We start from the raw sequence: 14,729 nt of genomic DNA, 5'->3' as shown, positions 1-14,729 counted from the left end.
TACATTCAACCGCAGAAGAAGAAGAACTACTCTCGTTGTAGCTGCTGAGATGCAGAGCATCCACCGTGCCAGAGGGGGAGCTGTGTATCTGAAAGCTGGCCTATCTATTACGTCACTTCCAGGTACCTGGCCAATCACAACACAGTCCACATTCCAGGGATGTGGTTTTGGTCTGAAACAGCGCAGCTGACAAGAGCGTCAGTGAGGAGATATTTTGATCGGCTCGTTTGCAGCGATTAGGAGGTTTTTAATCATGAAAACAAGTTAATATATGTAAGTAGACCTCCATAACTAACATATAAGTGTAATACAAGCATTCTATGTCACCTTTAATGTGTAATTTAAAGTGTCTTATATCCGTGTCAGAACAATTTTCTGTGCAAAAGGACCATGAAGTATCTTTTCTTATGTTTTTCACTCTGTTGGTCTTTGTACACATTTGTAAGCCCATGGGAAACTGGGGCCAAACTCATTTCCAAGTGGTTAACACAGGTAATTGTTGCTTTGAATCAAACACCATACTTTGACAATACCATGCCGAGTGTGTGTGTGTGTGGGGTGTAAATAAATGACTTATTTGCTAGAATCTGGTTCCACAGGAACTGGTTGAAAATACACGTATATATTTATTTGCAGATAACATATAAGAGACAAGAAGAGGGGACGAAGCTACAAATCCACACGAGGGGGAAAAAAGAATAGCTGCACTTATAGCATACAATACACACACGGAATCGTTCAGTTTTTTTCTGTGTTTTTTTAAAGGAACGAGAACCTGCACCACACTCGGTGAAAAACATGCAAACATGACAGCACAGGTACAGGCTGCGGACAAACATAGCCCTTCACAGTGGAGCACACGTGATTGTCAAAAATAGGAGTTTAAGTCGCCATTCCAATGCTGTCTCACTTGCCATATTCAATGTCTGTGCTGTGGACTGTGACCATTATTATTATCCTCAGTGTGGTAAACACAGCATAATAATAATAAATGTGGAAAAATATTCTCCTGAGAAGTAAACACCATACCATTGTGTCATTGTAAGGGTACATTTGGAGCTGAGAGGAGGGCTGCGCGACATGGAAAATAAATTTTTCATTATCATCAGCGATGGTAATATTTCTGACAAGCTTTGAGGTCAGTCTGAGTGATATGGCTTATAGATAATATTAGACTACATCTTGATATATAAGATATATTTGGGAAATTGTTTCTCTGGGCTCATGATAAGTTTTTCCTTTTGAGACGTTTCAAAGGAGAGTGGCAACACGCTGAAAAAAAACACTCCAATAAAATATCTACTGTTTATGTTTATCATTTCAGGTAATACCCACTTTTAAAGGAAGGAAGGAAAGATATTTATGTTTGTCAGAAACGTTGCAAATGCCTACAAAAACTAGGCTTAAAATGAAATATTTTGAACATAATCATGTCGGATATTTGAATCAGTACATATCATTTATAATATTTAGTGTATTTCACAAATGTATTCAATAAGTATCAATACCACAGCCTTTAAAAGCAGGAAATGTCTATGAATATAATATTGATATATTGCCCAGTCCTAGTTTCTTCACAAAAATGATAAAGATCATAAATCATAGTCCAAGAAATGGTTCCTCTTACAGGAGGATAACTGGATTCTCAAGGAAGTTAATAAAAAAAAAGTAGCTTTGGGCTGTCTGGGCAAAATAAACGTTGTACATTCATTTGTAATAGTTATTCTACAGTGAACTGTCTTGACGGACTGATTTGCATTTGTTGTAAAAGTTCAAGAACACATTTCATCATCTCCAGACAATCCAATTTTCTCCACACTTGGCAAATTTTGATCTCCGACTAATTCCATACACTTAAGACAACAACGAGAAACTTAATGCATTATATTAAAAGTATAAAAATATTCACTACATATACATATTATATTATGTTATAATCTATTGGTGTGGACAGAAATGTAAACTTTTACTTGATTGGTTGGTGGAATCAAGCAACCAATTACAGTAGTTCCTGTGTTCCCATGGTTACGTTTTTTTCTTCCGTTATCCTCAGCTCAGATGTTTATAATAAATACAATCACGGTAACAGCTGGAAAAGTAAATGCCCATAAAATCTCCTTTATGAAGTAAACTTTTTGCGTTTTGTGCGCTTTCTTTTGATTCAAGGCAGTTATTTTTTTTGTAAACAACAAACTTTTGTTTGTTGTTCGTGATGAGTTGGCACAGCTTTAAAATGTTTCCATGCTACAGCGTTTCGTCCTCGTCCTCGGCCGTTGCACTCGTATTTAGAACGGGCAGATTTTCCTTCAGCGAGATATCGTCCACGCGCTTCGGGCCACTGTCCTCGGGCTCTTCGGGTATGGACGGGTCTGAGTTGCTGATCACGTAACCTGGGAGAGTCGCGTGCAGGCTGACCACAGGTGGACCAGTGCGTCGATAGGCCTGACTTGAAACCAGTGTGGTGGAGCGTGTGGAAGGCCCGCCCCCTGCCAGGTGGGACTGACTGCTGGTGCTGTTGTTGTTGTTGAGGCCGACGACCACGGAGCCGTAGCGGTAGCGGCCGCAGACCACCGGGCCCTCCCACTCGAAGTCCAGGTTCCAGCGTGTCCATGTTTTCTTTATCTCAGTTTGGACCTGTGTGGATGAAAAGTACCAAAGCTCTTGTAAGTTCTGATGGTTTTTACTGTATTTAATAAAATATCCACTTTATAGCCTCACTTGATGTGCAGCCATTTTCAAAACGGGCTGTTCTCACCCTTCAATTCAGGTCTCAAGGTCCAGTGCGTAAAATTTAGCTGGAATTATTTTCATTTTCCACAAATTGAAAACCATTTTGAGGTAAATTGGTCACTCTAAACTGACTGTAGGTGTGAGTGTGAGAGTGAAGAGTTTGAAGAGTTTGTTTGTTTGTTTGTATGTGGGCCTGCGATGGATTGGTGAACCACTATATTCTTACAATAACTGACAACGGACAAACTAAACACCTTTTATGTTTTGGTGCTAACTGGAGCTACATAGGTTCTCCAACACACTTGGATGGGAAGGGTGAGAGATATTCAGCTGTAACATGAGGTGTCAGCAGTTAGATTTTACACGCTGGACTCTTACGGCGCTTTTCCATTATATAGTTCCAGCAAGGGTTAGCTAACAATTAATCCAAATTTGATCGAAATCGCAATCTCAGAGAGACAAGACTCACCTACATCCCTAACATGTTTGCTGGGTTAACTCACAAGTGCATGGGAAACTGTGTGTCAGATTTTTTTGGGGGGGCCCTATAGAAGAAGTGACATATGGCAAATAATATAATCGACATTGAAATATACACGACTGCCAGAATCATAACAAATTGCCTGATGGAGCTCTGAGTCAATACAATTTTGCAAAGAAAAAACAGTAATTGTTTGAATTGCAGTGAGTATTCAGCAAATGCAGAGAGAAATGTCAGACATGAGTTCTGAGTGCATGGCGTATTCTTCGACATTATGGCATTTTCAGTTAGTTTTTACTTTGCATCACTGTGTGAGGCTTTCATGTGTTGTTTAAAATGAAAAAAGGAATCCACTCACCTCGCCGTTGCAATAGCAGTAGATAATGGACACAAAGAAACCCTGAAAAGAAGAGGGTGAAAAACAAGATGAGAAGAATACAAACAAAATATTTCCACATATTATAAAGTAAACACACGAGGCTGCTTCTGTTCTGACCTGACTTGTCTTGTGCTGCAAGTTTTTCTGTTTTGTTTTAAGTGATTAATTGGGAGAGTGTGGTACAACTTGTTGCCCCTTTGTGCAGCAGCTTTGCAAGAAAAACAGCCAGTGAATCTGTGAAAGGTGCAAATAAGACGACGGGCACGACTATATATATGATCTCCTTTCAGATCTCAATAAATAATAATAATAAAAATAATACAGTATAATCAAGTATTCACACGGAGAGAGAGAGGGAGAGAAAGAGCGAGACGGACAAAATAAATTGTGTTAAAATAGCAAATGTCCCTTATCATGAGACCAGCACGTAACAGATTGAAAAAGTAGGTAAGGCAGTAATTATATATATATGTCCACCTGGATTTTAAGAAGCAAAGACATAAATATGTGACAGCTGACAACAACAAGTCACTTAACCACGACTAATGCAGTGAGTTGTTTCTCTTCTCTTTAACCACCACGAATTGTGAAGACATATCCTGTGGTCGCGGGGAAATGAAATCTGAATCTGTTACTGACCCGCATCTAGCAAAGAGAACAACTCAGGTGATTGGTGAAACTTTAAGAACAAAAAAAAAGAAGCATCATTTGAATGAAAAGCATCAAAAGCTTGAATGATAATGATTGAAAATCCCAAATTCCACATTAGAACTCACAGTGTTGTTGAATAGCGAATGTCAGGGAATTTCTGCTTGCATACTTTCCAAGTAAGACCCTTTAAGTGCTGCTGCGGCTGTTTCCTGAAATAAAATGGAATCTCTGTTCTTCACTTACCAGTTGCTATGGCAAACAGCAGTATCAGAGCTCTATTTGCGACTGATGTTTTTCCCTGAGACCATACTACAAATGCTGATTTCTTTCTCAGGAGAGCCTTTTTATCTCTCCTGGCTCCACTACCCTAGAAATTATACACATTTTAACACTTATCGTTAATGATTAATCTGAGAAGGTGTGTGGAAATGTGAGTCAGTCTTTCCATTCAAAGCACAAAGGGTCCCTCCTTCCTCTTTCTGCTCACACTGACATAAGCATACATTTGTAGGAACACATAAACGAACATTAGGCTTCCTAGCATTTTGATTAAAGGTGGTCATTGTTGAGATCGTGACATTTGCAAGATCACAGCCTATTTATCTGTCTATGTTTATTATCTAACCGCTAATTCTGACTGACTTCCTAGCCAGACACACCACAATACGACATTATCACGATATTAAAGTCACGATATTCTTTAATAACACTTGTAAAATCACGCAGTGCGATACACACCTGATTCAGACGGTCAGCTGATGATCAAGCTCTGCAGAGGCCTGATAACGAGCTGTTCATTTGAATCAGGTGTGGATTCTAGTGGACTCGAAGTGGAGCTCAGGATTTTCTTCTTTTTCTTTTTCAACACAAGACAAATGTAGAAACCATCAGTGACAATAAACCCTCTGCAGTCTTGCAATTGCCAGAGAGTGAGGTGAGGAACGGCTTCACCAGTGAGTCCAAAAATCCATCAACTGTATCGATTCTCAAACAGAGGCCTGTTCCTTCCATGACGATAATAGGATACACAGAGCGACACGAAAAACACAAAACAAAACAACAGCAACTAAAACACGTGCAGCACAGGAGGAAAATACATGGGAAGTGCAGATAGTACAAGGTAAGGCTGAATACTCTCCGCTTTATAAATATAAATACAGGCCATTAATCAATTATCAAGTAATGCTATAAATGGGTTCTACCTTGTACTGTCTGTTTTTAAAGTCATTTCAGTGTCTAGCTTTTCTTTTGATTAATGTCATTGACGATAGACAGTTAAATGAGCTTACATGACATCACCACTCTCCACTTACTCTGGAAAAGGATGCCGCCTGAGTCATCTTGTCTGTAAATATGCGCTCGGAACTCTTACTCTTGTGTTGTTTTTAGTGTGATTATTATATATATTATTATACACAAGGATCCGTTATGAGTAATTACCAAAAGATGAATGGCAAGAAAATTGAGCGTTTGATCAGTTTTACATCAAGCCTAGCTGCTTTGTCCTGTTCCCCAGTGGATAAGTCATGCATTTTAACTTCTGATTCCTTTGCATTATGATTTATTCATTAAAATGTTAATGCTTAAGATTTAACTGTCATCATGGGTACTGATGCTCCCTTTGAACAAAGACAGTGTGGGTGGGTTTGGATTTGATATTTATACTTTTAATTTTGCCGTATGCAGTAACATGTGCATTCTCTTTCTCTTCTTAATGTAAAGTTTTATTCAAATGTCTTACTTTAGGGGAGAAATGCTTGATCATTAATAATAATCATAGTTTATTCTATTATGAAAATAAATAAATAAAAATCTCAGCTTCCCAGTGCAGCTCTGATTCATTCTGACTTAAATAAACCATATCAAGTTTAAGCTAGCATTTTGACAGTAAAATAAAAAAAAACTATGTTGAGAAAGGGCTACAGTGCACACATTTAGTGTCCTTAGAGGACTTATGCTGCGACACTGTGAGATGAAAATGTTAATGAGGTAACTGGGCACTGTGAATGGTTTGACACGGACCACAGACTGTGACAAATAGGTCTTTTGTCACAGCAGCCATTTTGACAGGTTTGGCAGGTAAAAGCACAAGTGTTACTGATCACATTAACACAACAGGCTACTGATTTATGTAAGACTACCTTAATATGCATGCTGACACAAAAGAACATGGAACTTGCGGCACTCTATTTCATTTGCAGTTATTAATGTTTCTCAGTCAAAACCAGCTGCCAAGTTTGAAGCATGTCAAAGCAACCAGTTATGAAATCAGCATGCAGACATACTGTACGTTCTTTACTGGAAGATTCACTTTATGACGGCGTCGCTCAGTCGTCTCTGAGTCGCCTTCTACTAGTTAGTAGCGAAATGCTGCTAACACAACTAGCTATATTTATATTTTGTGTTACCCGCGAGTTTGCGTTGTGAACTATGTTAAGGGCTCGTAGCAAAGCACAGGACGTTAGGCATGCAACGTTATTCGGTAGTGTATTTAAGCATCATTTACTGGTTACACTGGTACATTCATATTGTTAATAACGTATTTAAATGTGACAATAAAGCCTTAGTGTGGTACATTCCAAGCAAATGATGGGCATTATATCAGTCATGACACCAGCAAAATGTGTTATCACGAAGTAAAACCAGTGATCTTAGACTAAACTAGACTTTTTTAAGTCTTAAAATAGCAGAAAAAAGATTGAGAATTTTTTGAAGAATCACAACACCCCTAGACGAAAGCACATCACTCCGATGCTTTTTCTCTCTCCACTGGCTGCCAGCGTGTCTTAGAATAGATTTTAAACTTTTAATGTTTAACAGTCTTGCCCCAGCCTATTTAAACAAACTTTTGACTGTTCGTGAGCATAACAGAGCTTTATTATCACTTCAGGTTATGATATAAACACTGGGGTGACCAAGCCTTTTCAGTTGCCGCCTCCAGGCTCTGGAATAATCTGTGTGTCATCACTGAACTGGGCCTCTTCAAATCTACAATCAAAACTTAAAATTTAAACTTATTGAGAAAGTTTATTAATACCCAGTAGTGTGGTGACACTTTATTCTGTAGTTTTATGCTCTGGTCTGTGTTTATGAAATCTTTTTAATACTGCTGTAATGTTGATATTGCATAAAGCACTAAGGGCTTTATAATACTACAGTACATTACATTTATATAATTTATATTAGATTTTAACCCTTACAACTCAGAGCATTTCGGCTGCTTTTTTCCATTAGTATGTTAAAATGTACAGTTTATACAGAGGCTATAAGAATGAGCAATAGAGTGTTTTTCAGCACAACCTAGACAATCTGATGAAAAAAAAAATAACACAAACACACCTGAGCAGAAAGTACTTTTGGAAATTTGGAAATACGTCACAGTTCAAAGTTCACTTGGCTCATTTTTAAGAACAAAAAGAAAAGAAAAAGGGTCTATTTTTGTGACTTCTGCACAATTATTGCTACTTTATATCACTACTAAAAACAAAAACTTTGACTCAACAACAACAACACAAAAAAACGTATTTTGTAAAGCCTGAATATGTAACCTCCAAACATACACCCCAGGATGTCCATATAAGGAGTTGTGTATTATTCCCATGGTAATTTAACATGGGTGCACCTGCGGCTCTGTGAGCACTAAGGTGCAAACAAAGGGGGCAAAAGGTACAACTGAGGGGACTAATCCTGCTCATGACACCAGGCCAGCTGTGACCTGTGTAATGGAAAATCACAGTATAAACTGAAATGTATGAACTGAACACAAGGATTTCTCATTATAGCCTTGAAACATATCAACATGTGTCTTGATTTTCCTTTTTCTTTCTCTGGACCTTGTAGCAACAGATTCCCACACTCGGTCTCACCAACATCTGCTGCGGCAGCTGTTCCAGGTGCTAAAAACCCAAATCCTTACCCCTGAACTACTGCACGGAAAGCCTTGATGCCCTGTTATAAATAAATAAAATTCACACAGACAGCTGCTGTCCTTGTTTCTGCACTCACCATGGTCTTATTAAGATTCAGTTTTCATTTGAAACTGCATTCATTCTGCCCTGGATAAGCCTGTCATCCACATTACCCCAGTGTTTGAGTGAGAGAAATTAAAAAATGCTGCTGCTGTCCATTTCATCTGAAAACTTAGGGGCAAAAATTGAAACTTTTGGAAAAGGCGACACAGTCGCCCATTGCTGGACTTTCACCATAATTGTTATGACCAACATTCACATACATTGGCATGCAGCTCCTTTCTGTGTGAGGTGAAGTTGTCAGTCAAGTTGCTGTCTCAACACTGTTCAGGTACACACAAACAGAATTCTGTTTCTAATGAGTTTGACTGTGCAGATTTGTCAGCTGTTAATGTGTGTGTGTGTCTGAGAAGGAGCAGGAGGCGCATCACCTGCACATCTATGTGACCTGAAATAAGATTTTAATTGCTAGGGAAAAAAAAGATATCTGACAGTTTTAAAAATGTGTGGGTGTGTAAAAGTGCAAAAATACTGTGAAACTGCAGCGAGTCAGAGGACATGAGCTGAGGAACTCTAATGCATCCTGAGGAGTCCACTTCCACTTCCTGTGAGAGTGCAGACGATCTCTCATCCTTCTCTGTCTCACACGATCGTTTAAACGCGCCTGTGAGTGAAATTGGAGCTAGACAGAGCATAAAATAATGTGATACTCAGGTTATTATTATTATTTTTTCAATATGCCACTCCATGCTACAGTGGAAACCCCGTCACTCACATACCCTGCTTTATAGCAAGTATTTCTAATGTTTCTCCAAGTGTCACTACACTTGGAGAACCATGAATGTAGCTAAAAGGGAACAAAAAAAGTACCTGAAATGAGTTGAAGAACAGCTCACAGTACATGCGGACCTCCCAGCTCGGTCCATCAAAGGTGTGAGGCATCCCCACAAAGATAATGTAGTGGATTCCAAACACTAGGACTAGGACAAGGGTGGACTTTGCCAGTTTCCTGTGACACACACACACAAACACACACACAAGCAAATACAGAGTTAGACTCCTCAGTTCCTTTTGCCTGAATGAAAATAGATAAATCAGGACAAAGGGTAATTCTTGTAAGGAGAGTTACAACCCCTGAGTCTCTCATTCCTCGTGTTTGTCTTTCTGTGTGTGTGTGTGTGTGTGTGTGATGGGCTGCAGCTGAGAGTGTTGAGGTGGTTCCTGGGATCCAGTAAGAGCCCTGGTCATCCATCCTAACTGTAGTGGACTTCCCTTGGACAGACTGCCAGCAGACATCTGCTTGTTTTATTTTTAAATAAACCTCTAAAATGGTTACCTCCACCAAAACGGTTCTGTTTTTTAGCAACTTCCTGTCTAGAGTTTTTGACGCATCAATCCGAATCTTTTGTGATGGGTAGGCCGAGTTTGTTTGTTTGTTTTCTTCTCTGTTCTCAATTGTACAGCGACCTTGATGCGTGCTCTTGATGTCTCTCTGGTGGGTTTCTTGAAAAGACGAGGGAGTCTCTTCATTCGTGTTGTCATCAGCTTGTCCCCTGAGTGTGGGTGTAAGAGCAGATGTGTCATGTGGGTGTCCGGTGTGACCAGTGTGTTGACATAAATGGACAAAAATAGTCAAATACATGCGATAAAGTTTAATGGGAAAAGTTACTTCTGTTGGCAAGTGTTCCACAGTTTCTGCTTCCTCTCTCAGCTCAGGTTCAATATAGACTGCAAGTCTGAAGGAACTTTTTTTTTTTCCAGCCCACCGCATCATGAACCCCATGAAACGCTCCCATCCATAGCAAATAACAACTTTTAACTTTTCTTGTTGACCTCAATCAGAGTCTTGACAGCTGACTTGCACTTCAAAAAGTGGCAAGGACTATGAACATGTTCTGTAAAACCACTTATTTCTCCAAGGACACCAAGTTTCCTGGTGGAGACACACTGTGCATGTTTTTTAGCTTTGGGTGTGAAATAACCTGGCAACTGTTACACATTTAAGTAAAATAACTTTTCATCACTTTTTGAATAATTGCAGTCACATCTTTCCCTCCATGATGCAGGACATGAACCCACTGGAGGAGGAGGAGTGTTTGACTCATTTGCCAGATGGCTTATTTTCACCCTATGTATGTATATATATACACACATATATATATATATATATATATATATATATATATATATATATGCTGTGTCAAGCAGAAATTGTGTGTCTGCAAAAAATGGGAGAAGCAATTTCTGTCTGCATAAATGAATACATATATACACACGCCATTGCTGTCCAGGTGAACACTTCAACGCACAATTACATTTTCAAGAGCTGGTGACTGGTCTCGAACTGCCACACTTTAGGACTTAAAAGCTGGAGTTTGTAATTCAATTATGAAAAACATCTCTTTCGTTGAACTCCTTGTCACGTTCACAAGAGAATAATTCATTGCAGACGGAGTGTGGAAATACACGGCAACTGATACATCTGACCCCCTCCCATCTGCTCTCTGCCCTTAAAACACCCACTGCTTTCTTTTCTTTTTCTATTTTTTTTTTATCCCCCAGACAACTTAATTCATTAGTGGTTGTCAAGAGAAGGTGAAGAGGTTTTCAACAACCAAAAAGTTGTCTTAGAACCTGATTTACGACCACAGCTTTAAGACTTTTGACTCATAAGCCGTGACAGACACCATTTGACATCCCAGTCCAACCCAGACCATAGACTCATATAATAGAGTGGTTCTCAAACCTTTCATAACCAATTAACACCTGAGAAAATATTGAGCTCTTGAAGTAACAGCTTTATAACCAACGTTAAAATACAAACGTTTAACAGGAGGCAGATTTATTCCCAATAAGATCATTTACTCTCTCATCCTCACATATACTTCACACACTGGTATAGTGACATTAGATGAAGATGGAGTGGGATATAAGGTCATTATTAGTTTTGTTTTCTACACACTCCTCCTTCTCACATACCCTGGTATATACAGTAGCATAAGTATTTCTGATTTTCCTCCTGAGCTTCCATGGGTATAATACATGCAATTATACATAACATTTTTTCATTCATTTATTTAGGAATGTAGCAGGATGCCTGGTTGAGTTCGAGGGTCATCGTCTGCAAACATCTCATGCATTCTTTTGACAGAATGCATGAGATGTTTGCACGGTTTATCGTTTCTCACATGCTGCCATCACTGTCTGTCAATTTTGCCGCTACGTATATGCTATTTTTTTCTTATTATTATTTGGCGTTCCCTTATTTTCCAGCTTGGCTTCCAATACGCTGCACCTGATCATTCAATTTTTTTCTGACTGAGAGTCTCTGCTCATCTTCAGACACAATAATAACAAACTAGCTCGCAGCGTGACCGCGCTCTTCTTGAATAGAGCACTGCAATTATCATGATTTCATCTGTCACATGGATGCCAATGTCAGCGGGCGAGGATAATGGTGATAACTGCAGATGTAAATCCCGTGTTTATGTGTGTGTGCACTTCCATCTTTTGTGTGTGTGTGTGCGTGCGTGCATTGACTCATATAATTGAACGCCGCATATGTGCCACATAATAATCCCGGCAGGAAACGATTAAAGACACATATTGACGGGAGCATTTGTTGACTGTGTCCTAAGTAAAGCACGAAGATTCATATCCAGACTCTGTTGTGTTCATCTGACACAAGATAAATGCACTCTACAGCAAATTAATACTTGGGTTTGACGCTGAGAGCCACAGACAGGGGTAGAGACGTTAGAAAGTAGAAACAGATGCTCTGAGAATTGGTTCATAAATTCCGAGAGATATCTATATCGTGTAATAAGTACATGATTCATAAAAGCAAACAGCTGGTGTTTACAGATCAGTGCGATACAAACCTGTACTGTTTCCTAGTGTCGTATCGTCCCGCGTTGGTCTCTCGGATTTTGGTGGCCAGCACTCGCACGATGTTCACAAACAGCACAAAGTTGAGCTGAACGAGAAGAAGAAGAAGAAAAAGACGTGGGACTTGTTTATTCTGTGCGTAAATATCAGTGAACTCACCTCCCGCTATTGTCTTAGACAGAAGGAACACTTGATAATTACGTGTCAAAGTGTCACTGGTGTGAGCCAACACACCCGTCAAATGACGAAGATGTTGCCAAATAAAGGATAATGACAGTGTTCGACTCTCACCCACGATACATACTGTCAACTAAAAGAATGCACTGATAAAAACATTAGCGGCTTAACCCTTAAACACAGAGCGTTTGCACTAATTAATGCAGTAATTATGCACTTCAGTGTCTTTGTCACCAGAGGGGAGAGAGTTGGAAAAATGCCTGTACATAAGTTTTTGGCCTGTTTTTGGACATTAAGACAAAAACGCACACAAATCTTACTTATAATAAGTCTTATGCTGTTCAAAATTCAAATGTAAAATGCACAATGTGGTGTTCATGTACAACTACAGTGGGGGTTTTTTTTGTATGTTTTTCTTCATTTTAAATTGTTAATACACTATTTAAACATGCAGTAAAATATTGAAAGTTATTCTGGAAAGAAATGGGCAAAAGCACTTAGCCACAGCACGTTTTCTGACCCTTTTATGGTTAAAATAAGCAAAAACACACAAATGCTGGGTGCAGTATTTTAAACAAGTTAGTATAACATAAAATAGTTAATGAGTAAATACGTACATGTCCTTTTTGCCAGGTTCTAAGATTTATTCTCATAAATTTGGCTGGGTGAAAACTAATGTAATTGAAAATATGGAAATTAGGGCTTATGCTTTCTGCAGTTTAAGACTTGGACATGTGCACCGACATTATCCTCTCAATTCTTGGAATGAACCGAGAGGATAATTTCGATAGAGCTCCAGAATACACGTGAAAACAAATAGTTACCCATGTGTATGCTGCTATAATCCAGCTATAATCCAACTTGTTCTCTTAAATTTTTGTGGTCCTCTTCATCTTTCCTCTATTATTATCTATTAAAAATAATTACACAGCAATACATGTGGAATTGATGTAAATTGATTTGAAATGTCATTCCCATTTGATCTCTACAGATGCATCCGAGTCTTAGAACTGTGTAATTTCAACTCATCCTTTGCTTCGCTTGTAATGCAACGAAAATGACAGCAGTGATGAATGATATCGCTGCTGGAAAGTATTAGGCATAATGTGTGTGTCTGATTGTTTGGACTCCTTGATGAACCCCCATCTCTCATACTTTTTAAAATTTTGTTGGCAGGCTTTGTCAGTGACGTGGCTACACCCAAATTGTTACCACAGCAACCCATGCAAATAGGCTGATGATGCCTGGAGACACAAATTCAATCTAATTACCGGCACAAAAGAGTTTGACAGTCTGTCGTGAAAGAGCTCTTTTAAAAAGACATTTAGAATTCACCTTCATTATGAAATACTCTAGTTGTATCATCGAAAAACAGCAGCGGGACTCTCTATGTGACTCACACCAGTTCAGTGCACTGTGATTAGATTAATGCGTCGTTTAAATTCAAATGTGAGCAGTGAAATATGAATTGTATGCAAGAAACTTTAAGTGTCAATGTGGCAAGAGATGCTGGACTTCTGATAATTGCTGCCAGTGCAATTGTCGTAACATATAGATTTCAGCAATTACAGAGATTCAAAATAAAGCACAGAAAAGAGGATGTTCAAACATTTTTGGTTTGTTTTTCCCTCTCTTTTCCACTCTGGTGCCAGGTCGCATCACCTCGCCTCGCCACGGCACAGTTTAGGTTGGTTTTCAGTGTAACTGAATCATTAGAATTAGTTAATTAAAACTATTTGTTCAGTACTTCCTCCATGATCAGAGCACAGACTCCGTCTGACACAGTCAGTGGACTCAAATACAGCGGCAGGGTTTGTGATGCCGCTCACAATCACATAATCTGTTAAATATTGAGATTTTAGACATTTCCCTGGACATTGTTGGAGATTAACCCATGTTTTTAGGATTGTTAAGTCTTTTTAACTGATCTACAGTTCTTGATTTTGTGTTGTGTTGGACATCTTTTCCTGTGACAGCACTCTGACCAATCAGTGGCTGGCAGTCTGGTGAGGTCAAGCATAGTGACCAGGTAATAAAAAAAGTATGTGGTACCAGGTGCTATGCTAGTGGAAACGCAACTTAACTGTGCCGTGCCGAGGCAAGGCGAGACAGTCACAGCATTAGTCACTGTTACCTCTGTGTGCATCGTCAACAATTCTAATTCTCTTATGGGACTGACTTGTGCTTGAATAAAAAAATAAACGTTATATGACACTAGATACTCAGTCTGGCCTAAACCCATGAACAAAATAAAAACATGTCTTCCACTCTTCTTACAGTGGCTACGTTTATTTTAAATGGAGTATCTTTTACCCATACAGAAATAACTCTACTGTCAAGAGTATAACAAGGAACGCTACAGCATGTGATCTTTTTGTCAATTCTCCAGGTTGACTTGATTCCTGTGTCCTCGGGAGCTAATTTGTTCCCGCCAGCAGTGTGTGTGTGATCGTCC

At 39.0% G+C, this 14,729-nt stretch overlaps 1 protein-coding gene across 1 annotated transcript in view; it reads right to left on the bottom strand.

The window, feature by feature from the left end:
• Positions 1–1,506: 1,506 nt before the first annotated feature.
• pth2ra (parathyroid hormone 2 receptor a) overlaps positions 1,507–14,729 on the bottom strand; it is a 29,694-nt gene continuing 16,471 nt past the window's right edge. The window contains exons 9-12 of the mRNA XM_044051874.1: positions 12,091–12,185; positions 9,080–9,218; positions 3,570–3,611; positions 1,507–2,634 (exon numbers count right to left, since the gene is read on the bottom strand). Coding sequence (XP_043907809.1) covers positions 2,245–2,634; positions 3,570–3,611; positions 9,080–9,218; positions 12,091–12,185 — 666 coding nt within the window. The 3' untranslated portion in view covers positions 1,507–2,244. The remainder of the gene's footprint in view (positions 2,635–3,569; positions 3,612–9,079; positions 9,219–12,090; positions 12,186–14,729) is intronic.

This window comes from Solea senegalensis, linkage group LG2 (assembly GCF_019176455.1).
Source record: "Solea senegalensis isolate Sse05_10M linkage group LG2, IFAPA_SoseM_1, whole genome shotgun sequence".
NCBI lineage: Eukaryota > Metazoa > Chordata > Actinopteri > Pleuronectiformes > Soleidae > Solea > Solea senegalensis.
Note: the sequence above shows the minus strand (reverse complement) of the source record. Positions and strands in the feature narration are given on the sequence as shown.